Source organism: Erpetoichthys calabaricus, chromosome 11, assembly GCF_900747795.2.
Source record: "Erpetoichthys calabaricus chromosome 11, fErpCal1.3, whole genome shotgun sequence".
NCBI classification, from domain to species: Eukaryota; Metazoa; Chordata; class Cladistia; order Polypteriformes; family Polypteridae; genus Erpetoichthys; species Erpetoichthys calabaricus.
The window spans coordinates 86847376-86872338 of NC_041404.2; the positions used below are offsets into that span (position 1 = coordinate 86847376).

Below are 24963 nucleotides of genomic sequence, written 5' to 3' on the forward strand. Positions count from 1 at the left end.
CTGTTAGTCCCAATGGCCAGCCCATCCATGTAATGCAAGGTGAATTCTTAAGAAAATGAAAGAATTATTACTTTATGAGGTTATACAAATACCATTAAAGAACTTGATTCAGTGACTCTAATCCCAACCCAAGGTGACACCCTAGGCTGCTACTTAGAATAGGCTGTTCATTAATGTGCCGTGGACATAGGAGACAAACTGGAGAAATGGCAGAAAACCTTTATACCACACAACACTCCATAAGCTGCATTCTGTATAACTTGCACGTGGCCCTTCTGGGTGCTCTTTTTCAGTGACTCGAGGATGGCAGGATGTTTATCAGCCTGTCCACACAGATTTACATAAATGTGGAAAGAGCCCAGAACCATTTTAGTGATTATGTTCTTATATTCATGCAATTTTAACATTAAAACCAGGATTTTGTTGAGCTATATGGTCTGCTCATTTGCAATCTAAACTACAGTAGAAAGTGCTAAAAAAAAACAACTTCCTAGCAGCAGCTCCCCCGTGCAGTAAGCTCTCTCTTTCAGTTTGGATCAACAGTGTCAAAGTAGGCACTGAGTCAAGCTGATTGCTTATTGAATGTGATTTATGTACAATTTAATTATTGGAGAAAATACCTAAAATTAACTTTTTAAACACGGAATTCTTTATACAGGGTGTTATTGTTGCTCAGTTTTGCCAGCTGCTGGTAAGGAGTTTTCTTTCAGATTCATGAGGTGACAGTTAAAGAGGTGCAAGTTGCTGGCCCTGGCATAAAATGTCTGGCAAAAGGTGAAAATGAACAGACTAGTCTATCATATTTAGGTAGCTTATGTACTTAAAAACTTTTACTTGAGCACACTCATTAGTAATAACAGCAACTGACAAGTGCATTTAACAGACTCTAACATTCACCCCAGTCACTAGCAGGAATTTCTAAAGTTAACCAGCTTCACAACACTTGAAAGAATTATTGCTTAAAAGCTAAATAAACGTAAATGGGTTTCTTACAGTATTGTTGGCTTGATCTTTGCTACCCTTCCATCATCAGATGCTCATGCATTGAGCTAGTGCTGTTGTGGAACACCACACAGTGATCAAACAACCACTGTCTCAGATTTTTCAAGTGAAATACTCCCACACAGAGAAGAGGAACCTTCTTCCGCCTAATTATGTTGCAGCTGCTGCTATGATTAGCCTGCTCAAAAACCGCACAGAGAGTTGTAGTAAGCAGTTTCCCAAGGTGGAGAAGTGGCAGGGACAGCTAGTCAATTAAGAAAACTCACAAGTCTTGTTCTTTCTTTCCTGCACAACAAATGCAATTTGGCATCCTTTTTTGATATTATTTTTGAATCATCATCTCATTTTGTAAAATGTTCATGTTTTCAAATGTCTGTTGGCCCTAGCCAAATCTTTGTCAGTCTTTCTAGTACATGGATGTTTGTTTTTTTTATATTTAAATAGGTAAACATGTGGCTGGAATGCCAGGAGCCACACAAGGTCCAGTTCCCATTATCCGGATGTTTGGTATTACAGAAACTGGAAACTCTGTTTGCTGCCATGTACATGGATTTGCACCATATTTTTACATTCCTGCTCCTAATGGTAAGAGTGTATTTTTTGAAGGAGGAAGTACTGAAGAAATCCTAAATTCCAATTTGAACATGTATACTTTGTAAATTTCTTTTGATTTCTAGAATTCCTAGTGTGAAGAAAGGTTAATGAGTATTATGCAATTTTCATCAACATATTGTTGTTTGTTCAGGAAGTCATAAAAGTATATTTCATCTTTATATTAATCGCATTATCAAAAGTATTATTATGCTACTACCTGGCCATAACATCATTGGCAATTTATTAAGTAAAATTTATTATAATTTATTAAGTGGGTGAATTAGTAGATTGTTTTTGAGAAATAAACTATGAAATTAACTACTGTAATTCAAAACCATTCTGTAAGTAAATCCAATAATAAATTAACTATTTGCAAAAACATCTTTCAGTATACTAGGCACCTAAACAGTGTTAATTCAGTGACATGTTGTAAAGAAATGTGTTCTGCACATGTTGATCTTATGATAATAGTGCTCTCTCGCCAACAACATGAAACAGAACCTGGCTTATGATTTGTATTTAAATGTTTTCCATTGCAAGCAAGAAGGACAATGGAAAGCTTACATGTACTTTTTCTAATACTTTACAGTGTGATTGCTTATTCATGTATGTACTCCTGTGGAAGTTACAGAGGAAACTTGTGGAGTGCTTGTTTTTTGTTGTCCTGCTTCAAGTTATATGACTGCCATTTTGTTATACATCTTTATCATTTTACATACAATACCCATTTCTTTACTAACATTTAATTTTTAAACTTTAATTTGTTATTGTGAATTGCTACACTTCACATGTGGTCAAATTTGTTAGAAAACTGGCATTTCAAAACTAAATCCATTGTGTGAGCCAGATATAGGCTGTAGTAATAGTCTTCAGAAAAGTTTTTGTTCCCTGAATGAATGCATACATTGAGATTCGCTTTATCAAAGTCATTCTTAGGTTAGCATGCCATCTAAATATTAAGAAGGACAGGGTTGGCTGTAAAATTTCCAATGACGATTCCAGAAACTCTTGGTTTAAGGTAATGAAATTAAATCTTGCACCATGATTTTGAGTTGCCAGTGGAATAGAAACCTAATAATACTGTGGAAATTATTTTAAATTATAAGTATGTATTAGATTTATGAATAAATACTGCATTTAATTGTGCTGTCCCAAAACATTATAATATTTTTTTGTGTGTTATGAGGTAAAAATAGTATTGAATAATTTGACCTTAGAGTCCTTTTTTTATCTCATAGCTGAAATGCTTGTGTGTAGAGCAAACATTACTACAACTTAGGGATGGCTGTACTGTTTTGGGAGGAGGCGAGTATAGGTTTATAAGGTCATTGCTGTCATGTGTACAGCATGCAGTGAAATTCTTCCTAGCATGTACCAGTCAATGTGCACAGGTATTGCCGGAACTACAGTCAGTGGGCTGAGATTAGATAAATGTAGTCTCTTTTTTACCTTAAAGATTGTTTTACACATTTTGATTTGTAGCAAGTAGATCAGCTTTACAGAATCCAATGCAGTGCTACTTTTGTGCTGTTGCAGTGTTGCTTGAACCACAGTTTCTGTAATACTGCACTTAATTAGGCAAGTTCATTGAATGAGTTTACATGTTCACACAAAACTAGGATAAGGTTAGCAACTCGGTTAAAGTAAAGACCTGGGGCCTCATGTATAAACAGTATATATGCACAATAATGTTGTGTACACTTATTTCCATGCTCATTTTGAGATGTATAAAAACTAAACTTGGTGTAAAGCCATGAACCTTCTCATGCCAGCCTTACCCTGTGCATTCGCAAGTTTCCACTTGGTTTTACAAACTGGCGGCATCAAGCATCAAATTAGTGCTACTATTTCTGTGTGGTTTCCCATTCCCTTTTAGATTCACATCTCTGATGCGGCTTTATCAAATACACTGAAACTAACTGCATATCGTTTATAAATTTAAGAGATCTGAGTGTAATCAAACTGTAACAATATAATGGTTCACAGAATGGAAAAACTATTCCAAATACCATAGCTGCTTTAGCGTTGGTACTCTCGGTGCACCACTCAAGAGTATTTTAACCCACTGTGAGTGTGGAATCATGGTTGTACAGCAGCTGATAGGAAAGCTCCAATGGCAGGCTGTGTCGAGAATCCAGAGAATTATTGTGATACATCATCTACCCTGGAGAACATTTATAGCACACGTTGCCTCAGCCATGCACATAGGCTTTTTGAATTTCTCCCATTCGGCAAATGCTTCAGAACCTTTACTGCACAAACCTCGAGATTCAGAAACCGCTTCATCCCAAGACCTATAAACACACTCGATGAGTCCATCAAATGCACTTGGTAGAAATGTTTGTACTTGGAATTACAATTACCACACTATAAACTTGCACTGCAGCTGTAATATTGCACAACCTGAGCCACTTTATGAACCATTTGTACAATGTGCACTATATGTACATGTATATTGTACTTATGCTTTCATATTGTATATTTCATTTTTTTATTGTATTATTATTTTATAGGAAAATACATTTATGGAGGATTTTCATATTGAATTTCATTTTACCATACAATAACAATAAAGCAATTCCATAGAAGAGAGCGTGTATTTACAGATGATGACGACTGGCTTCTAAGTCCATTTAGATTTCCAAGAGCTATCTTCTTGGAGCTCTTGATATAATTTTTAAGATGAAATGCATTAGTGTATTTTACATTATACAGATATATTTTTAACTTCATTTAAATAATGCATATTGTTAATAATGAAACACGTGGGCACGGTGGTGCAGCGGTAGCGATGAGCTGGCACCCTGTCCAGGGATTGGTCCTGCCTCGTGCTGTATGCTTGCTGTAACTGGCACGACCCTGGATGGATGGAATAATTAAACATGTACTACAAGAGATTTCAATGTTCCTTAAAAGTTTTGATGAATAGGAGTTCTAAGTTTACCGATGGTTTGACATTTATTAAAGAGCTTATTGTGTGATGATTGGTTACATGGAGAAAGAAAAGGAAGGAAGGAAGGAAGGACAGGCATTGGGGGTTGGTATGTTTGAAAGAGATGTTGTTGTTACTTTAAAAAAATAATCTGACTACTTAATGCAGATTAATTTTAATGTGTTACCTTAACTGTGCTCCTCAAATTGTGCTGTTGAGCTCAGCACTGTATGTTCAGCTAATCAACATAGATTTAGCGATTTCTGAAATATTGAGACAGATTGTTTCACCAAGTAAAGGAATAATTAGATCGCCCAAGTATTTGCCTCAGGACTCCTCTACCTATGGCTGCTGAAAGTGTTGGCAAAGCTAAGCATACAAATGGAGTGCAGCGGACATGCACAGACTACAAAATCTTAACTAGATGTTATTTGTGGAGAAATTTACATGTGTTAATCAGGTTTCCCAAACACCAACCACCCAGTTTCTCTAAACAGATTTAGGGCTTACTTGGTATTTTAGAAACCAAGTGTCTGTAAATAACATGATTATTAATGTGCATGTAAATTGACTGATTGTTTTCTGTTATTTTTCTCATTTTGGAATGTGTCTAAAGTAAGAACTGTTTTTGGATTTTTATTTAAGATAAAAACATAATTTTGAAATGTTCATGATGTACTATGGTGCAGTCTAGTGTTCATGATTTGGTTAGAATACGGAGAAGCTCTGACACTTGGCCTGTCTTTAGTGATGATAGTCTCTCCTGCCCCATGTCTCTGTAAAGGTATCTTAACATAGAATATGAACTTGATGAAAGTGGCAGTGAGGCCAAATGAAAGCTGAGGAGAATGTGAAAGACCTGATGATGAATGTGATTAACAAAATTATTTAAAAGTATTGTGTGCTTTTTCTAGCAACTTTGACAGGAAAATGTTGTGCTATCAAGGTTATTATAATTTTGCCTTTTTTTATATTAGTTTTTATCTCTATATTTTTTTCTGACATTGCTTGGAAATTGTTTATTTTTAGCTTTCTTCGTCAAATATTTTTAGTTTTAATTTAGTTTTTATTTCACGAAGTACATTTCAATTTAATTTTATATATATTAGTTTCAGTAATTAAAGTACAGTTAAAGAGTTACTGCGAAGTTTAATTTTGTGTCACAATCAGACATAGTTTAATATTTGTGGAAGCTTACTACACTATGTAGTTTATTATCTGTGTTTGTTTTTGTCTAATTAAAAACAAGCGGTGAGACTTGAATATGAATAATTTTATAATTTTTTAAATATTTTCTATGTCTTTTGTGCTGAACAAATGTGCACTGACTGTTGACACTTTTTTCATCTTTTCCTTTTCTTGCCCAGAATGGGCTAATTTGTAATGAAACTTTGATGAATGTTCAGGTTTGAAGGTTTTTTACTCTTAAGAGTCTACAGCACACAACATATCCTGCTCTAAGACAATATGCTTATGATTAATGCCTTCGATACTGCATTCAGAAATCTACCTTACTGGGCTTTATTTTCAACCAGCCATATTGATCTTTGATTCTGTCTCAGGCACATACAATATATTATTATAGACAGAATTTTGCCACCTGCAGGCCTGAAAAGATATAAAAAATCAGAAAATAGATTATACTGTGTTCTGACAGGTGTGATCATGAAAATCATGGGGAGTTAGGAAGAGCAGGGCTCTTAGGCTTGAATCAGTGTGCAGACCCCACATAGCTGTGTTGAAGGAAACAAAGAAAAACAATCATGTAGTGTTAAGGTTAGAGGCAGTGAGACTTGAATAGCCCATGCATAAGAACAGTAAGAGTAGGAAATAGGTGTATGGAGGAGCACAAAATGACAGAGACAGCATCTGAGATTAGGAACAATCTATATATCATATAAACCTGTTTATCGAGCAGGATCGCAGGAAACCTAGAGCCCCAGCAGGTTTGGATGCAAGGCAGGTAAAATTCCTGGTATGCAATATATATGAAATGGCCAATGTTAAAAAGAAAAAGTTGAAATATATTCTTTTTCTATCTGTTATGAGAGAGAGAGAGAGAGAAAAACTGAAAAAAGGGGGACAAATATTTTAAAACATAATTCTGCTTCTGGATTATTTTCACAATATCAGGCATTTTGAGCTGTGAAAATAAACTAAAAAAAGATAAATTAGTAAATACAGAATAAATACAAAAATACATTAGTATGTTTAGTTTTTTACCTACCTGTAGTTCAGTAGAGACATTGCCAACTCAGTAATTTTACAAGCTTTGTATCGCTTTGTTGTTAAATGACTTTTTAAAACCAAGTGATTGGTCAGTAACAATATGCTGATCTTGTATGATGACCTAGTCAGTCTCTCAATCAGTGTAGTTTTATTTAAAAAAAAAAAAAAAAATTCTCCTGTGGTAAGTAGCAGGTGAATTATTGTTAACTATAATAACCTTGCATGCTCTTCTTGGTTTAAATTAAGAAAACCTTGAGTCTTTATATATTTGAGGAGCCTACAACTAAGCACTCTGCCTCCTGCAATATTTATTTTAAATTTTTGTGATTGCAAGATGTATGCCTTTTTAAAATTCCAGTGTAGGTATTAATACTATCTGTAAATAAAAAGCCATTTACGAAATATCTTAAGGAGTTTTTAAAATGAGTTTGAAACTTAAGTGGATGCAAGTATATAGTGTTAAAAATTGCATTTTTACATCAGTATATTCTAGTACTCCTAATACTTCACATAGTAATTAATTTGAATTAACTATTGACTAGCAATCAAATAGTGGTACAAGATTAGTCAATTTTGTTTCCTTCAAATCACCGAGGTAGCGCATCTGCATTTTGTATATTAAGAAACCGTCTTAATTTTGCATAGTTTCAGAGTTGGAAAATAGGTATGCAGTAATGCAGGATTGTGATGCCCAAAGCCTAGATCAGTATTAAAGATAATCATATATTTTGTATTAATCCATACAAACTACAATACAAACCTATTGCATTATTTTTGTCTGCATTATTTTGGCTAGTTGCATAATTTCCACATACTAGTAAAACTTTTTTTCCAACCAATCTTCTTGCCACAATATGCAGGATTAATTTATTTTTAATGAGGACTGATTTACATCATTTATGTTAGGTAGAATGCCCAGTGGGGGCTGGGTGGTCCCATGGCCTCGGAACCCCTGCAGATTTTTTTTTTTTTTTTTTTTTTTTTACTCCAAGCCCTCAATGTTTTGTTTTGTTTTTTTCTGTCATCCTGGCCATCAGACCTTACTTTATTCTTTGTTGCTTAGTATTGCCTAATCTTATTTTTATATTTTTCTGTTTTCTTTCTTCATCTTATAAAGCACTTTGAGTTACATAATTTGTATGAAAACCTGTTATATACATAAATGTTGTTGTTGATTGACAAGGTCCATTTGAATTGTATAGGGTTTGGTGGTTTAGGTGAAAGATAGTTACTTGAAGGGTGTGTTAAATCTAGGTGAGAAAGCAAAGAAAGAACACACAAGGTGGTGTGTTTTTTTATTTATTTATTTATTTATTTAATTTTATTTATTTTATTGTAATCATTCCATACAAATAGATCAATTTATAACCAAACAAAATTGAAGACAAATCAAACCCCACCCCTGAGAAGGAGAGCTAAGCCAAAGGAGAATTGCTTAGGGCTTTTTAATAAGGCAACAATAAATAAAAGAAAGGGAGAAATAAATATATAGGTAAATAAGAGTTGTAGAAGGGAATTAAATGCTGTAATAGTTATTTCTCTTATTCTAAGATAATATTGATTAGATCCTGCCAGGTTTTGAAAAAATTTTGTACAGATCCTCTGAGAATTTGATTTTTTCCAATTTCAAATAATATAAAACATCGGTTTCCCACTGACTTATCAGAGGAGAGTTAGGATTCTTCCAATTTAACAGAATAAGTCTGCGTGCCAAAAGTGTAGTGAATGCAATCACCGTTTGCTTGTCCTTCTCCACTTCAAGTTCGTCTGGAAGAACACTGAACACAGATGTTAATGGGTTGGGAGGAATTGTGATACCAAGGCTGTCTGAAAGGCACTTACAAATTTTGGTCCAAAATGATGTTAGTTTGGTGCAGGCCCAGAACATGTGACCAAGTGAGGCAGGAGCTTGGTTGCAGCGTTCGCAGGTTGGATCTTGCCCTGGAAACATTTTGGACAGTTTTAAGCGAGACAGATGGGCTCGATATATAATATTTAGTTGAATAATTCTATGCTTTGCGCATATGGAGCTCGAGTGAATTCTCTGCTTTGCTACCTTCCACTCCTTTTCTGATATATTGATTAAGAGATCTTCTTCCCAATGTCCTCTTGGATCTTTGAAAGGCAGGGCCTCTAATAGGATTTTATATAATGCGGAAATGGTGTTTAATTCCTCGAAATTGAGCAGTATTTTTTCCAGCATTGTGGAGGGTGCAAGGTGGGGGAAATTGGGCAATTTCTGTTTAATGAAATTTCTAATTTGAAGATAGTGAAAGAAATGTGTAGCTGGGAGGTTGAATTTTGAATGTAATTGTTCAAAAGATGCAAATATGTTGTCTATATAAAGATCTCTGAGCATTTTAATCCCAAAACTTTTCCAGGTATTAAAAACTGGATATGTTTGCGAGGGTTGAAAGAGGTGGTTCTGTTGCAGAGGTGCCACTGATAAAAGATTTTCCATCTTAAAATGCTTTCTAATTTGGTTCCATATTCTGAGTGAGTAAAGCAAATTGGTTATTAGTATATTTGCGATAACTTGCATTTATTGGAGAGCAGAGCATGGAGTATAAAGAAGTACTACAGGATTTTACTTTTATTGCGGACCAAGCCTGTGTATGTTCATTTATTTGTGTCCAGGTTTTTATGGCTTGCATGTTTGCTGCCCAGTAATAAAACTGAAAATTAGGTAAAGCCATGCCACCTTCTGCCTGAGGTCTTTGTAGGGTCGCTCTTCGGATACGTGAGTGTTTTGAGTTCCAAATGAATGAGGTTATTGTTGAATCTTAACTGTTTAAAAAACAATTTATTGATAAATATTGGAATATTTTGAAATAAAAAAAGTTTAGGAAGGATATTCATCTTAACAATGTTAATTCTTCCGGCTAGAGTGAGATGAAGGGTTGACCATCTATGCAAGTCTTGCTTAATTTTTTCCATACAGACGGCAAAATTTTGTTGATAAAGAGCTTTATGTTTACTTGTGATATTTACCCCATGGTATTTAAACTGATCTGCTATGGTAAAAGGTAGGGTGTCGAATCTAATATTATATGATTGTGAATTCACTGGAAAGAGTATACTTTTATTCAGATTAATTTTAAGACCAGATATCTTTTGAAATTCTGTTAGTGCTGTTAAAACTGCAGGGACAGTGTTTTCTGAAATATATAAAACGATATCATCTGCATATAGAGAAGTTTTCTGTTCCAGTCCTTCTCTGATAATCCCCTTTATCTGATAAGAATTTCGACAGTGAACCGCCAGTGGTTCAGTGGCAATTGCAAACAGTAGTGGCGACAAGGGACATCCTTGTCTGCTACCACGTTCTAGCTTAAAGTAGTCTGAGCAAATGTTATTAATACAAACTGAGGCTTCTGGATTGGTATACAGTAGTTTGATCCATGCGCAAATATTCGGGCCAAACCCAAATTTCTCCAATGCAGTGAAAAAGGTGGTGGGTTTTTTTTTTTGTTTTTTTTTTGTGGTAATACAAATGCATTCTGGTAATTGGCTGAAGGTGGGAGTGAGGTACTTGGTCTTTAAATAAGGTAAGAAAAGCTTATAAATGTAAAATGGGAGAAGCACTGGAAAAAAACGTCATAAGGCCTAAATGTACAGATTCCCGCAATACCTGTGTCCTTTGCTCTTTTACTTTTTCCAGATGCTTCAGTGATGGAAGAGGAGTTCAAACGACTGGTCTAGTATTGTACACTTTTTCTTGGTTGTTGCTGATGCACTAGGTTGCCTTTTACAACATCTAGTTATTTGATCTTAAACAGGTTATTAACAAGGCCTTCTGTCTTAATGCTGCATTTTTTGCTTTTTCTGCTTGCTATCCCATGTGATCGTCGGTCGTGTTTGATTTACCATAATTTAATTATATGGAAAGATAATCTTGAAATTATTACTTTGTTTAATTGCAGGCTTTTCCCAGGGAAACTTGAGCACTTTTAAGAAGGAACTCAACTCTGTAGTGCTAAGTGACATGCGCTCCAACAAAGAGAACATTTCACAGACTGTTTTGGCTGTGGATATATGCAAGAAGGAGAGTGAGTAATTGTCTTGTGCACTTCAATTCTAAAGCCAATTTTAGACATTGAGATTTAGGATAAAAGGTTAGAAGGTTTGTCAAAAGTATCCAAATATCAATAAGTGTAGATTTTAACATTTTAAAATTACTTCAATGCTCATTTTTCGTGGTCTCAGTTCTGTAGTCTACATCAGTGCTCCGCAACCGGTGTGCCGCGGCACACTGGTGTGCCTTGAGCCGATACAGGTGTGACGCGGTCAAATAAGACAATTTTCTAACTAAATAATATTTCAACGGTCCTCCTTAGAAACACAATAACGAGAATACGTGCAATGAAATATTCGCGTAAATAGCCTTTTAAAGGTTTCATAATTTTATGTGTCATTTCTCTGAAATAATAAATCCCATCGCCTGTCGCCTAAGACGTAGGCCCTACGTAGTCGCCAGACAACTCCGTAGTACGCTTTGATAGGCAGAGCGCTCCGTACCCTCACCTAGATTCAATTCAAGCCGACGTATTAGTCGTGCTACGTCGCATTCACTTGTCTTGCGTCAGTAGTTATCATTCATTACTATTACCGGTAGTTGTGTTGCTGAATTGTGTATGGTTAACGTTCTTCGTGTGATTCATATTTAGTTTTATACCCCTTTAAATATGGATAAATTTTTACGTGGAAAAGATTCGTCTTCACGTACAGATGATGAAGAACCCAGCACAAGTGTTGCAAAAAAAAAAAAAACAGAAAATTGTGAAAAGGAAGTACAACGAAGACTACATTCGATATGGATTCTCGTGGTGTGGTGACGAAACGGCTGCAAAGCCACAATGCATCATATGCGGCGATCAGCTATCAAACGAGGCAATGGCACCCAGTAAACTAAATCGCCATCTAAATTCAAACCATCCCAGTTACTCCAAAAAAGACAAACAACTCTTGTGTTAATTAAAAATGATAAGCGGTCATGCTTAAAAGATCTTGACCAAGAACTTCGGGTTGCGCTGTCAAATATTGAGCCGAATATAAAACTTTTGTGTTCATTAAAACAAGCGCAGGTATCACATTAATCAGTCATTGTGTTATAATTATTAAGATTGCATAAAAGTAAATATAGTATAGTTTTTATGTATGTATACTTATAATAAATGTATACATATAATAAAAAATGAAAAATTATTGTAAAATTCGTGTATTAAATTAATATCTATATATCAGTGGCGTAGCTGGAGTTCATGTTGTCCAGGGGGGTGAAAAATTTGACACCCCAACGCTGAAAGAAATTTTTTTTTGCACCTCCTCAAGGAACAAAAAAAAAGGAAAGTACCGTAGTTTGGACGCCCCTAAATAGCTGGAGCTCGGAGCGGACCGCAACCACACACACCCCCCCCCCCCCAAACGCCACTGCTATATATTTTGGCTTTTGATGTGCCGCGGAATTCTAGGAAGAACTTTGGTGTGTCGTAGGTGAGAAAAGGTTGCGGAGCACTGGTCTACATAATGAATACACTTGCAGTTCTGCATAGCTCGAGTTGAAGTCCAGTTTCATCTACTAGCAAGAGTTAGTAAGATGGCAATTTCAGCAGTGTAGGAGCCCACACCAGCATGCTTAATTGACAGAGAGAGCAGCTAGAGTGGCATCTGGAAATACATTGAATTTTTGGCAAATTGGAATGGAAAAAAACAAGCAAGCCTGTATGCAAGATTTACAAGAGAGTCAATACTAAAAATTTCAAGAGGTATGTTATTACTAAATTGAGGAAACATTATTAAGTATAAATCTGTAAAATGTTGCATTTGAAGTAGGTATGTGGTGTTTACTTTTTTCCAATAGGTTAAAATGTCTTTGTCGCAATTTTTGTAGCTAGTTAAATGTTTAACTCATTAACACAGGGGTCTGCACTTATTTCTAGATAAGATGGATGGATGCATGGCTAGAACTTTATTTGTCCCCAGGGGGACATTTGGCTTTTTACAGAAGCTCTTTAAATAAATAAATACATAAATAGGTAGATAAATAAGTAGGTTAATAAAAATACACACACACTTTACTCTAAGCACACACTGGAATTACTATAAAGCAAGAAAAATTCAAAATAAAGAGAACTTCTGAGTTGGCAGCCCCAGTCACAATGAGGCATTATGCAGATGTGCTGCTGTTGGTATAAAGGTTCCCCAGTAGCATTTCTTGACACACTTCTGCTGAGTATTTCGTTGGCTGAAAGTACTCCGTGTTCATGTGTCAGAGAGAGTATGTGCAGCATTGTTCATAATGGAACTGAGCTTGCCTTTTTAATTAGTCTGTTGATTTGATGGGTTTCTCTTGAAGTGATGTTACCAGCCCAGCATAAAAAAAAAAAAAATCACACTGGCCATGAGGGTAATTCCATGTCAAATCATCACACTTTTTTGACCTCATTGTCACAGATTTTAAAAAAACTTGGCGTGCTGATTTGGTCATATGAGTAACCCATGGAACTGAAATTTCACATGTCTTGGATCAATATTAAGAAAGATTTAAGCTAACAAATTTTGAACTTATTAGTGGTCCACACTTGCAATATTTCCCTAAATATAAGTTGCACAGAAATGGTTCTCATATTGTTTTTAACCTCTTTTTTAGCTCTATATATTGCGTAAATAATATGTCATCCTGAAAATTAAAAATTACAATCTTATGAGTGATTTATAGTATAATAAAAATTGAATAGTGAAATTTTTTTTTTAAATGGGTCAAATTTTTTTTTTTTTTTTTTAAACTAAAGCTAGCTTATGTCATGAACATCTCCAGAATATTTATGGAGATATAGCCAGTCAAAGTCATAATTCTCCCATAAAATAAGTTCAGATTTTGTTAGCTTAAATCTCCTTTTATATTGATCCAAGACATATGCAATGGGTTACTCATATGACCAAATCAGCATGCCAAGTTTCGTTAAAATTTGTGACAATGTGGTCCCATCACACTTACAGCAGATGTAAAGATCTTTTTTTCTGCGTTTCACTTTTATTCTGTGCTCTTCATTCAGGGACAAGACTCTTTAGCACTAGAGTTCTGTTAGTCCCTTGATTTTTAAACCCCCACCTTAAAGTCTGCTGACATAGCGCATTATTTTCTTCTATTGCCTGCAATTTTAAAATTATTTTTTATCACAATTACAATATAATGTAAGGCTCCTTAACTTTCCAGTGCTCAATTGTGTAATCAGCGGAGCTAATCCTACATGCGCTCATATACTTCCAGCTGTGCTTCAGAGTGTGTATTTAGTATGTTAGAGCTCATTTGCAGCTCAATAAGAGCACATCCCACGGAAGAACATGTTGACATGCTAGTCTTGTGTTTATAAAAAAAAAAAAAAAAAATTTGGAAGTTACAAAGACATCATAGTTTGTTGACACAAAAATGCAATTTGCACAGTTTACAATTATGCAAAATCTTTTAAGTGTGTTAATAGTCTGTTTTTGTGTCACTGAACAGTTATTTACAAAAGATCACATTAATATTCTCTTTTCATTGAATGTTTATTTAATGTTTGTGTTCATATTTTTATGTGTACTGTTTACAAAGGGTGGCAGTGCTTATTTTATTAGCATTCAATGACTTTTGTAACATTGCATTGTACTACAGTTGACCACATTTAAACTCTCTTTACTTTTGATTTACAGAACTTCACAGTTTTACAAAAGATTGCACTGCTTCAAATATTTCCATTTATTGACTAACATTTGTGTTGTTTTAATCAATGTCCATCCATCCATCCATTGTCTCCCGCTTATCCGTAATCAATGTTAAGATTAAAAGCATATAGAATCATAATTTATTTAATTAAAATTTGAGTTGCAGTAAATATTAGGTATCAAATTGCAAAATTTAGTATCATATGGAAGTTTGAAATTTTTAGCATGGTGTCAACCCTTAAAGAAATGTTTTGGTTTCCCCCCCCCCTATACAAGATTATTTATATAAATACTATGTGCTCCTCAATGCAATTTGAGCTTCTTCTAGAGGTAGGGTAAATAACTACAGTGTAATACTGCAATATTTTTCTTTGTGATATTTTGAAATCTACAAAAATAATGTTTTAATGAATATATTGTTTGGATAAAAAAGTATTATTTGTAAAGTCCCTTAGATGGTGCTGTGAAAGCAGTTTCTTGTGAGAAAGGAAATGCACTATGTGAGTTATTTTATGTAAGGGGCACGATAACACAACTGCTGAAATTCTGATATATGCTCCATGCATGTTTACTTAGAGCATTTGCATCAGTTGTGGTTTTTACAGAGGTTACGGAGAAGAAAGAACTTGATATGCAACATGTACTTTGTAAGGACTCTCCTATAATATTTAAGTTCTGTTTCACAGCAAAGTAGCACTGTTGCATTATGATTTCATGTATGCTTAAAGCAGTTTTTACTGACTGAATATTCATAATTGCCCTCATGTGTTTATATGATTTCTTGTGTTTTTGTGGTTGCATAGCTTCCATTGTCATCAATGAAATTGACAGATGTCTGTCCAAAGGTTAAGAGCAGCTTGCTTGTTTTGACTTGACACTTTTCCCTTCCATTCAGGTAATGGTTGTAGTTGGTGTGACTTTATCCCTTCCATCACACATGAGTGTTTGAAGCCTGATTTATGTTTCATATAGAAATTAATTTCAGAGCTTTCCTCAATTACAAGCTGATGACTGGGGAGAAAGCAGAAAAGCACACATTTAACATTTGATCTTTCTTCTTACCCTATATAGTGGTGACACTGGAATTTTATGTAGTTGACATCACAGGCAATATTACTCTGCATGTTCATAAGATGGCTACAGTGTTCACTTGTGTCCTGCTAACCAGCAAATGTAGTTTGAGTGTTGGTTTAGCTGTAATGAAGCTCAGTAAGTAAACCAAAAAAAAGAATATGCACAATGCATCAGAAGATGCACCCGCATTGCTGATTAACATGAAACTGTTATTGCTACATGAGAGGAAGATGGTGTTTTAAATACATTTTGTCTTTTTAACAACACTGGTACAATATAAAGAATGCATTAAAAATTAGTAGGTGAAATCTTGTGAAGTAGTTGGTGCCATGCACCTTTTAACATGCATAAACATGCATGCAGACATCACAACTTTAAATCCATATTCAAACATATTAGAAGTATTACATTTTATATTTTAAACTATTCAAATCTTGCTTATTGGTTCAGGTGATAGCCTAACCATAAGCATTAATCTTTATTTCACAAGGCATCACCCTGCACTAAGTTATTGATTTGTGCTGTATGTATTATGACAGTGAAGATACTGTTAAAATTCTTGACATCCAGTTAAAAAAAAAAAGTGGGACTAATTGCTTCAAGTGTTTTTTTTAATCTATCTAATATGCTGTAGATTGACAAATTTTTGGTACTAGGGATATGATTTCAAATTTAACTTATCTATATTATATAAAATTCTTTTCGCGTTTGAAACGGAAATTACGTATGATCACAGAGGAACAGGAAAAACATTCTTAATAAACCTGATTCTTCCCGAGAGAGCGAATGGTGACATAGATCTGGCTGTAGCGTCATGGGGAATCGCGTCTACATTATTAGATGGAGGCCATACAGCACATTCAGCATTGCAATTACCATTAAACCTCGTTCACGACGAAAATCCAATTTGCAACATACGCAAGGGCTCTGGAAAGGCAAAAGTCTTGCAACATTCAAAGATAATAGTTTGGGATGAGTGCAGCATGGCACATAAAGGAGCTTATGAAGCCTTGAACCGAACAATGCAAGATCTCAGAGATCCTACCAAAATAATGGGAGGCACTGACATTTTACTCGCAGGAGATTTTCGTAAAACATTACCAGTTATTCCACGAGGGACATCAGCAGATGAACTCAACGCGTGTTTAAAATCCATGCTTCTCCCACGGTCAGTTATATGTCGTGTGTTCTCGGGTAGGTACACCAAAAAATGTATATATTTATGCACGTAAAAGGCAAACAAAAAATGCAGTATACCCAAAAGCACTGCAGTAGTACTCAATGTGTCTTTACTTCTTAAATGTTAATGTATTACTGTTTAATAATTTATACGCTTCTTGTATGTTGTTCAAATTCTTTTATCAAAATACCAGTAACGGCGCACTGTACGAATACACTTGACTTGAGCATTCATAGTATTCATCCTCTTTCTCTGTACGTTTAGCATTCGTTTGCTCAGAGGTTGATGTGCTTGCTGCTTCCTGAGCCAGCTCTTCTTTACTCCACCCTAGCGGCCCGCTGCTTCTCTTTTGTCGGCATCTTTTTGCGTTAAAACTGATAAAAGTTAGTTTTTGTGTTGCAATTACTTAGTATGTTTTCTTTAACCTTTCACTTAATCTGGCACTTAAGTCTTCAATCTGAAGAATGATTAGAGAAGATGGTAGGGAACGAGAACGGCGCCGTACGCATCTGCCGCATGGCCGCCCTGCTGCGCACTGCCGAGAGTTGATTCTACAATAAAATATTGCATCTTGCCTGAAGAAGGGGCCTGAGTTGCCTCGAAAGCTTGCATATTGTAATCTTTTTAGTTAGCCAATAAAAGGTGTCATTTTGCTTGGCTTTTCTCTACAATAAAATAAAGATAAAGAGTTTTAAAATCATCACCCCGAAAGCGGATAGTAGACGTCACGTAGTATATGTGTACCAAATTTCAAGTCAATAGGTGAAACGGTTTGCAAGCTACAGGTGATTTAAAATCCTGGACAAACGAACAGCCACGGTAGCATATTATAGAAGAAGATTTTACTGTTTAATAATTTATATTTATATGCAATGTGCTTCTTATATATTACTTAATATTCTCGTATGATGATGTTAATAATGTTGTTTATATTGATTTATTTTATTGTAAGTGCTCTTTATTTGTTGAAAAATAAAATTGGCAATTAACAAACTTATTTTATAAATACGTTTTTATTTTTCTCCCTTGCACTCAGTGAGCGAAGCCACTGGGTAATCAGCTAGTGTCAAATAAAAATGGATACATTGAATATAATGAAGTACAGTATGTAATCTCATTGACATTTTGCAGAACACTAAAAAAGCTTAATTATGTTACATCTTGACCCAACTTAATACTATATTTTGTAAGCATTTAGTTGAATACTCAGTGTATAAAAATAAATGTACTTGACTGTTCTGTGAATGACTAGGTGGCTTTGCCCCCTGCTCGCTTCGCTCGCCAACTCCCGTGTTTGGTTAATCTGATATACAATTTACATTTTTTTTTTTCTTTGGAATTGTTTCAATTTCATTATTTGCACTTTTACTTTAAAGCTTCATTAAAAACAATTTTATTTGGAGACACATTGTGACAGTGCCCGTAAGTGAATATTGTTTCTGTCTCTCTAATAAATAATCTGACTTTTTCTAATGTTTGTCCCAGTGATTTATCGATTGTCATAGCAAATGCTATTCTCACGGTAAACCGTAAACATTTTAATACGAATGGCATATGACGATCTTTTCAATTACACCTGGCTCTGATGATTAATCACCTTTTGTTTGCGGTAATGCGATCTTTTCTATCTTTTCTTTGATACTGTAGCGAATGATATGATAAAGTGTCACTAAAGTTTTACTTGAACAATCGCCGACTTTCTAACCCCAAAAACAACTTTCTAGCACCCTCTCCAACGCCCCCCCTTACCGCATCAATCAATACCCCGCTATCAGTCTTCCGTGCTGTACTCCGCCCTCCCTCCATCGGACCTAACAGTCACTTAAAACCAAACAGCCCTCAACCTGGCTGGGACGCTACAATACTTTTGGATTTTACTGCTTTCATATTCTGTACCTTTCTCTGCATGTGTATCGCGCCATCGTTTGTTGGAGCCTTTCGAATTCCACTGCTTTCATAATCTCTTATCTGCCTTTTTTTCTCTCCAATGCCTTTGGGTCTCTACTCTCCGTATTGTCCTTATACGCTTTATATGTGCTGAGAGCACATGATCTGTGTGTACTACACGACTGAGTGTTTTTTGATGGGTGAGCTCTTATATGATATCTTTTGTAAGTAAGGCGTGTCTTACAAGAATGTCACATATGCTGTGGAGTCCGTATCTATCCTGAAATACATTAGTCGAGCTCGTTCGTTTTGGAGCCGTGCCCGCTTTTCCCGCGGCATTTCAGACGTGCGTTGTAGGCGCCTGCGTTCATTGAGTTTATCCAGGCGGGCTCGTGTTTGTATATCCGTCAGTCGAGCTCGTTCGTTTTGAACCCGTGCCTGCTTTGCTTCCGCAGTTTCATACGCGCTTTGTAGGCGCCTGCGTTAATTGATCTTATCCAGGTGGGCTTGTGTTTGTATCGTTGAGCTGTATTGTGTTTGAATTTGGTGTAAAGCGTTCAGTGGTTTGTACAATCCCAAGCAGCACATTATTCATAACTTCACTCCGCAGTAGTGCCACTCACAATATGGCGGTGACGCCTGCGCCTTCACTCCGCAGTACTGCCACTCACAATATGGCGGTGATGCCTGCGTCTTCCGTACTATGTCGGGTTTCACTATGCTGTGTAGGCGCCTTTGCCTTTCGTACTTTACCGCGCCTTCTGACACGCGATGTAGGCGCCTGCACCCTCCGTACTATGTCGGGTTTGCCCCTGCTGTGTGGTGTGGACATTTAGGGTTCCGTATTCTCTGAGCTTGTTGTTTTATTTCTTATTTCTGTTAGTTGAGCTCTTTCGGTGTTGGCGGTGTATAGCGCGTTGTAGGCGCCTGTGCTTTCCGTACCATCTCGGGTTTGATTTGTGAACCTTTGTGGACTCCGTAGTCTGTCCCGTTTCACTCTGGGGCGGGGCGCTGACTCCTCTTGTTTGTGTGGCTGTGTCTTTCGTAGTCTCTCCCGTTTCACTCTGGGGTGGGGGGGGGGGGGGGGGGTGGTGGTAATTCCTTGTTTTTGTGTGGCGCTTGCGCACTATGTCTCCTGCGTCCATGGGCATGTACTTGCGTCCATATCCGGTTTACCATTCTTGGTTAGTAATACGGATACTGGGCTTTATTGTATTTCTCTGTGTCATCTTTGTCTGTATTAAGTAGTCTAAAGAAGCAGTATGTTGATTCCTCTTTTAATAAGTGTTTACAAAATATGTTTTCTAAACGTTTATTATACTTACAAAAAATAAACTGGTTTAAAGCACTCTGTGAATGGTGCTGTAAAAAGTGGTCAGTTGCTAATGAGTTCAAAGATCTGTGTGCATATTGCATCATAAAATGCAAATTAAATTTGGTGTGGCACAAATGCCACAAATTTTTTAACTTGTCAGTCAGGACTGTTGGAAAATAATGGTCACCTTCAAAAGACAAAAACGTATGCTTGTAGAAAGATAGACTGTACAAGGTGAAAAAGTCTCGTTTAAATTAAGAAAAATCCAGAGTTTGAAAAGCCTCCTTGCCTTGTTCAATTTGCATTGCTTCAACCTGTGTTGTTTTAGGCTGAGGTACACTGATCCAGTTTGTATATGGCTCATTCTAATATCTGATTTCTTTGACAAAAAATTCTTATTTTTGAATCCTCTTTCTGGTTTTGAGACACTGTACTGTCTGCAAGTGTTAGGCCCAGAATTTTAAGTAATAATAATGCTAGAACTAAGAAACATTTCTGAATAAATAAAAAAAACAAACATGGAAAAAGTATTTTTCGGTCATTCCATTTTTTTTTTTTAAAATAAAATACACCTACTTAGTCCAGTTAATGACTTCAGTGTACTGGATCCAAAGTGTCTAGTGCAACACAGCAACCTTTCCTTTAGGAATGTTATAATCAAAGAAATCTGGTAAATGTTTAATATTAGGGGTCTCAAATGTCTAAAAGTTTACACTGAATTCTAAACTTAATGTTAAATTATAGCTACTCCAAATTTGCATGTTTGATTTTTCAGCGTATTTTTGCATATTGTACTTGAACACTCTATGAACTATTTTATATTTTATGCTTATGTAGCTGGTTGATGCTTAAATGTTGGTAGGTGTGGTGCCAGCATGTATTCTCCTTATGTTATTAGAATGCCTTTCTCTTTTTCCCATTCTTGCTGTCCCTCACTCACTTTCTTCAAGCTGAAAGTAGCAGCCGCCAAACAAACCTGAAGCAGACGACTTTTAGCTTGCATACATATCATTTGTGGATCCTGGTTTGTGTTTGTTAAAAAGGAAATACATTAGATTTCGGTCACACTATGTCAAAATTATAACACTTGTTCTACATGCCACCCCCCCCATTTCAGGAATTACTAGCTGATTACCCAGTGGCTTCGCTCACTGAGTGCAAGGGAAAAAAATAAAATGTAGTATTTATAAAATAAGTTTGTTAATTGCCAATTTTATTTTTCAACAAATAAAGAGCACTTACTGTGCAATAACATAGAACTCAATATAAACAGTATGAACATCATTATCATATGAGAATATTAAGCAATATATAAGAAGCACATTGCATATAAATATAAATTATTAAACAGTAAAATCATCTTCTATAATATGCTACCGTGGCTGTTCGTTTGTCCAGGATTTTAAATCACCTGTAGCTCGCAAACCGTTTCACCTATTGACTTGAAATTTGGTACACATATACTACATGACGTCTAATATCCGCTTTCGGGGTGATGATTTTAATACTCTTTTTATGTTTATTTTATTTTATTTTATTTTATTGTAGTATTAACACTCTGCAGGGAGGCCGTGCGGTGGATGCGTACGGCGCCGTTCCCATTCCCTACCATCTTCTCTAATCATTCTTGAGGCAGATTGAAGACTTAAGTGCCAGATTAAGTGAAAGGTTAAAGAAAACGTTCTAAGTAATTGCAACACAAAAACTAACATTATCACTTTTAACACAAAAAGATGCTGACGAAAGAGATGCAGCGGGCCACTAGGGTGGAGTAAAGAAGAGCTGCACAGGAAGCAGCAAGCACATAAACCTGTAAGCAAACGAATGCTAAACGTACAGAGAAAGAGGATGAATACTATGAATGCTCAAGTCAAGTGTATTCGTGCAGTGCGCTGTTACTGGTATTTTGATAAAAGAATTTGAACAACATACAAGAAGTGTATAAATTATTAAACAGTAATACATTAACATTTAAGAAGTAAAGATACATTGAGTACTACTGCAGTGCTTTCAGGTATACTACATTTTTTGTTTGCTTATTACGTGCATAAATGAATACATTTTTTGGTGTACCTACCCGAGAACACGCGACATATAACTGACCGTAGGAGAAGCATGGATTTTAAACACGCGTTGAGTTCATCTGCTGATGTCCCTCGTGCAATAACTGGTAATGTTTGACGAAAATCTCCTGCAAGTAAAACATCAGTGCCTCCCATTATTTTGGTAGGATCTCTGAGATCTTGGATTGTTCGGTTCAAGGCTTCATAAGCTCCTTTATGTGCCATGGTGCACTCATCCCAAACTATTATCTTTGAATGTTGCAAGACTTTTGCCTTTCCAGAGCCCTTGCGTATGTTGCAAATTGGATTTTCGTTGTGAACGAGGTTTAATGGTAATTGCAATGCTGAATGTGCTGTATGGCCTCCATCTAATAATGTAGACGCGATTCCCCATGACGCTACAGCCAGATCTATGTCCCCATTCGCTCTCTCGGGAAGAATCCGGTTTATTAAGAATGTTTTTCCTGTTCCTCTGTGGTCATACGTAATTTCCATTTCAAACGCGAAAAGAATTTTATATATATAGATTGTAATGCATAAATCCAAATTACATCTATGTTGTAAGTCTGTGAGGCTTTCTCAGCCCTGACAGTTGCCATTTTATTTACTTAGGATGAGTAGTAGTAGTAGTAGTAGTACTAGTATTATCATATTTTCAGAGTACTTCTGAGGGATACTACACAATACCCTTGGAATAAATTATAAAGAAATGGTGTACAACCAATGAACTTGCAAGTGTGTACTTCATGTTATTTATATGTACATTGCATATTACCAGTGCTATCCTGTGCAAATACAGAAGATATTAAAGATCCAAAAACAATCTGCCTTTTCATTTCATATCAGACACTGGATCATTTTTATTTATTTAGCCAAAATGTGCCCATTTCCCACAGCTGCTATGGCATGTTAAAACATGGGACTATCAGAAAATGAAATGCACCTTTGTCCTTTTAAAACAGTGAACTGACCTTAAGAGTTTAGCATCTATAATAAAAAAAATTCTAATTTGACTGATTTTAAACTGTAAAACGCATGTCTTCTTTATTCTTATGTTTTTATACTTCCTGTTTGAGTCAAGTGTAGACTATTCAGCAAGCAGAGATTGGTACAATAACTTGAGGGGGAACAAAAAAAGAAAAGGAAATCTTGAACCAGAAAGTCGTCTTCTACGAGATGTTATGCTAATGAGAATAACTCTATGGGACACCTTTTTCTTGTCATCTGCTGCCTAAACTTGACAAGCGCCCCTGCCTCTGGCTGAAGGCAGTACATTTCAAAAAGCACTTGAAGAAGCCATAATTGTGCTTTTTTCACTTTATGGAAAAGAAGTCAACAAAGGTGCACCCGCTAATCAGAAAGATTGGTTTTAGCTTGATACCCTTGCTTTAAAGAAATACAGAGTTGTAGTGTGGAGGGAAAAAATATCTAGAAAAGAATTGTGTTAATTGCTTGCCAGATTTGCACTTTTCAGCAAAAACCTGTCAGTGGAGGGGTTGGCTCAACTACTGCACATCTCCAGAGCGCAGTGATTGAAACATGCAGTTTATGTGATTTTTTTTTTATTTGTTTTTACTGTTTTATTTGTGTTCGATGTTTAGCTGGTTCAGTTTAGACAGTTTGTGGTCACAGTTTTTCTGTTTTTTTTTAACCTGCAAGAATATCAAACTACCACAAAAAAGTTAATGTGGTGGATGGCACAGACAAACCCAAAAGTGCCACGTCACTTTTGAGAGACAAATTCTGATGTTGATAGAATCTACAACCACATTTTTTAAATGCTAGGCTTACTATATATGTAATTGATCAGATCCCAATGGAAGTGGAAGCTAAATTATTCCAGGCTTATTGATAGATTTTCTGTGTTGATATCATTGTTAGCAGAACACTAACATATTGGATTGAAATCATGAATGAATACATAAGAGTGTACATATCTTGGCCGCCCATGGCATGGCATGAGAGCAGAGTGCTCAAACATGAGATTTACAAATATGCACCATCAACTGATCTAACACCATTCTTCATGAGACTAAAAATGTAGATTCTCAACCAATATGCATCACACAGTTACTATTACTCTTGTAATACAGTTAAACATTTAGCAGTTACTGTATTCCACCAAAGGACTTGATGATGATCATTTCTTCCGCATATGGGTAATGGTGAAGCAAACCATTTAGAGTCACTGATTCTGGTTTTCTTGGGTATCGTTCATAAATAAGAGTGATTAACACATCAGACAACAACATTTATTTGTATAGCACATTTTCATATAAACAATGTAGCTCAAAGTCCTTTACATGATGAAGAAAGAGAAAAAAGGCAATAAATAATTAAAATTAGGGAACACTAATTAACATAGAATAAAAGTACGGTCCGATGGCCAGGGAGGACAGAAAAAGCAAAAAAAAACTCCAGACGGCTGGAGAAAAAAAGTAAAATCTGCAGGGGTTCCAGGCCACTAGACCACCCAGCCCCCTCTGAGGTAATTTATGTTAGGTAGAATGCCTAATCAGTCCTCCTTGTATTCGGGGTTCACATGGAAGAATTTGATGATGATGTTCATGTGGACTTCTGGCCTTTAATCCATCAATGTAGGGACATCACGGTGCTTTGATTAGGTCGTGGTGGCGCAGATTGCCACGACGCCACCACAGAAAACTGGAAAAAGAACAGAAGAGAAAGTAGGGGTTAGTACGGATTTTGGAGCCACCATGAATAATAATAATTGAATATACAGAGTATCAGGATTTAACTAAGCTGAAGCTATGAGAAAGCCATGTTAAAATAATGAGTTTTTAGCAGTTTTTTAAAGTGCTCCACTGTATTCGCCTGGTGAATTCCTATTGGCAAGCTATTCCAGATTTTAGGTACATAATAGCAGAAGGCCGCCTCACCACTTCTTTTAAGTTTAGCTCTTGGAATTCTAAGCAGACACTCATTTGAAGATCTAAGGTTGCGATTTGGAGCGTATGGTATA

The 24963-nt window shown here is 35.9% G+C and overlaps 1 protein-coding gene across 1 annotated transcript in view; it reads left to right on the forward strand.

The window, feature by feature from the left end:
- The window catches only part of pold1 (polymerase (DNA directed), delta 1, catalytic subunit), a 118865-nt gene that overhangs the window by 3898 nt on the left and 90004 nt on the right, over nucleotides 1-24963 (forward strand). Inside the window, exons 4-5 of the mRNA XM_028813535.2 lie at nucleotides 1447-1587; nucleotides 10681-10806. Of these exons, the coding sequence (XP_028669368.1) occupies nucleotides 1447-1587; nucleotides 10681-10806 (267 nt within the window). The remainder of the gene's footprint in view (nucleotides 1-1446; nucleotides 1588-10680; nucleotides 10807-24963) is intronic.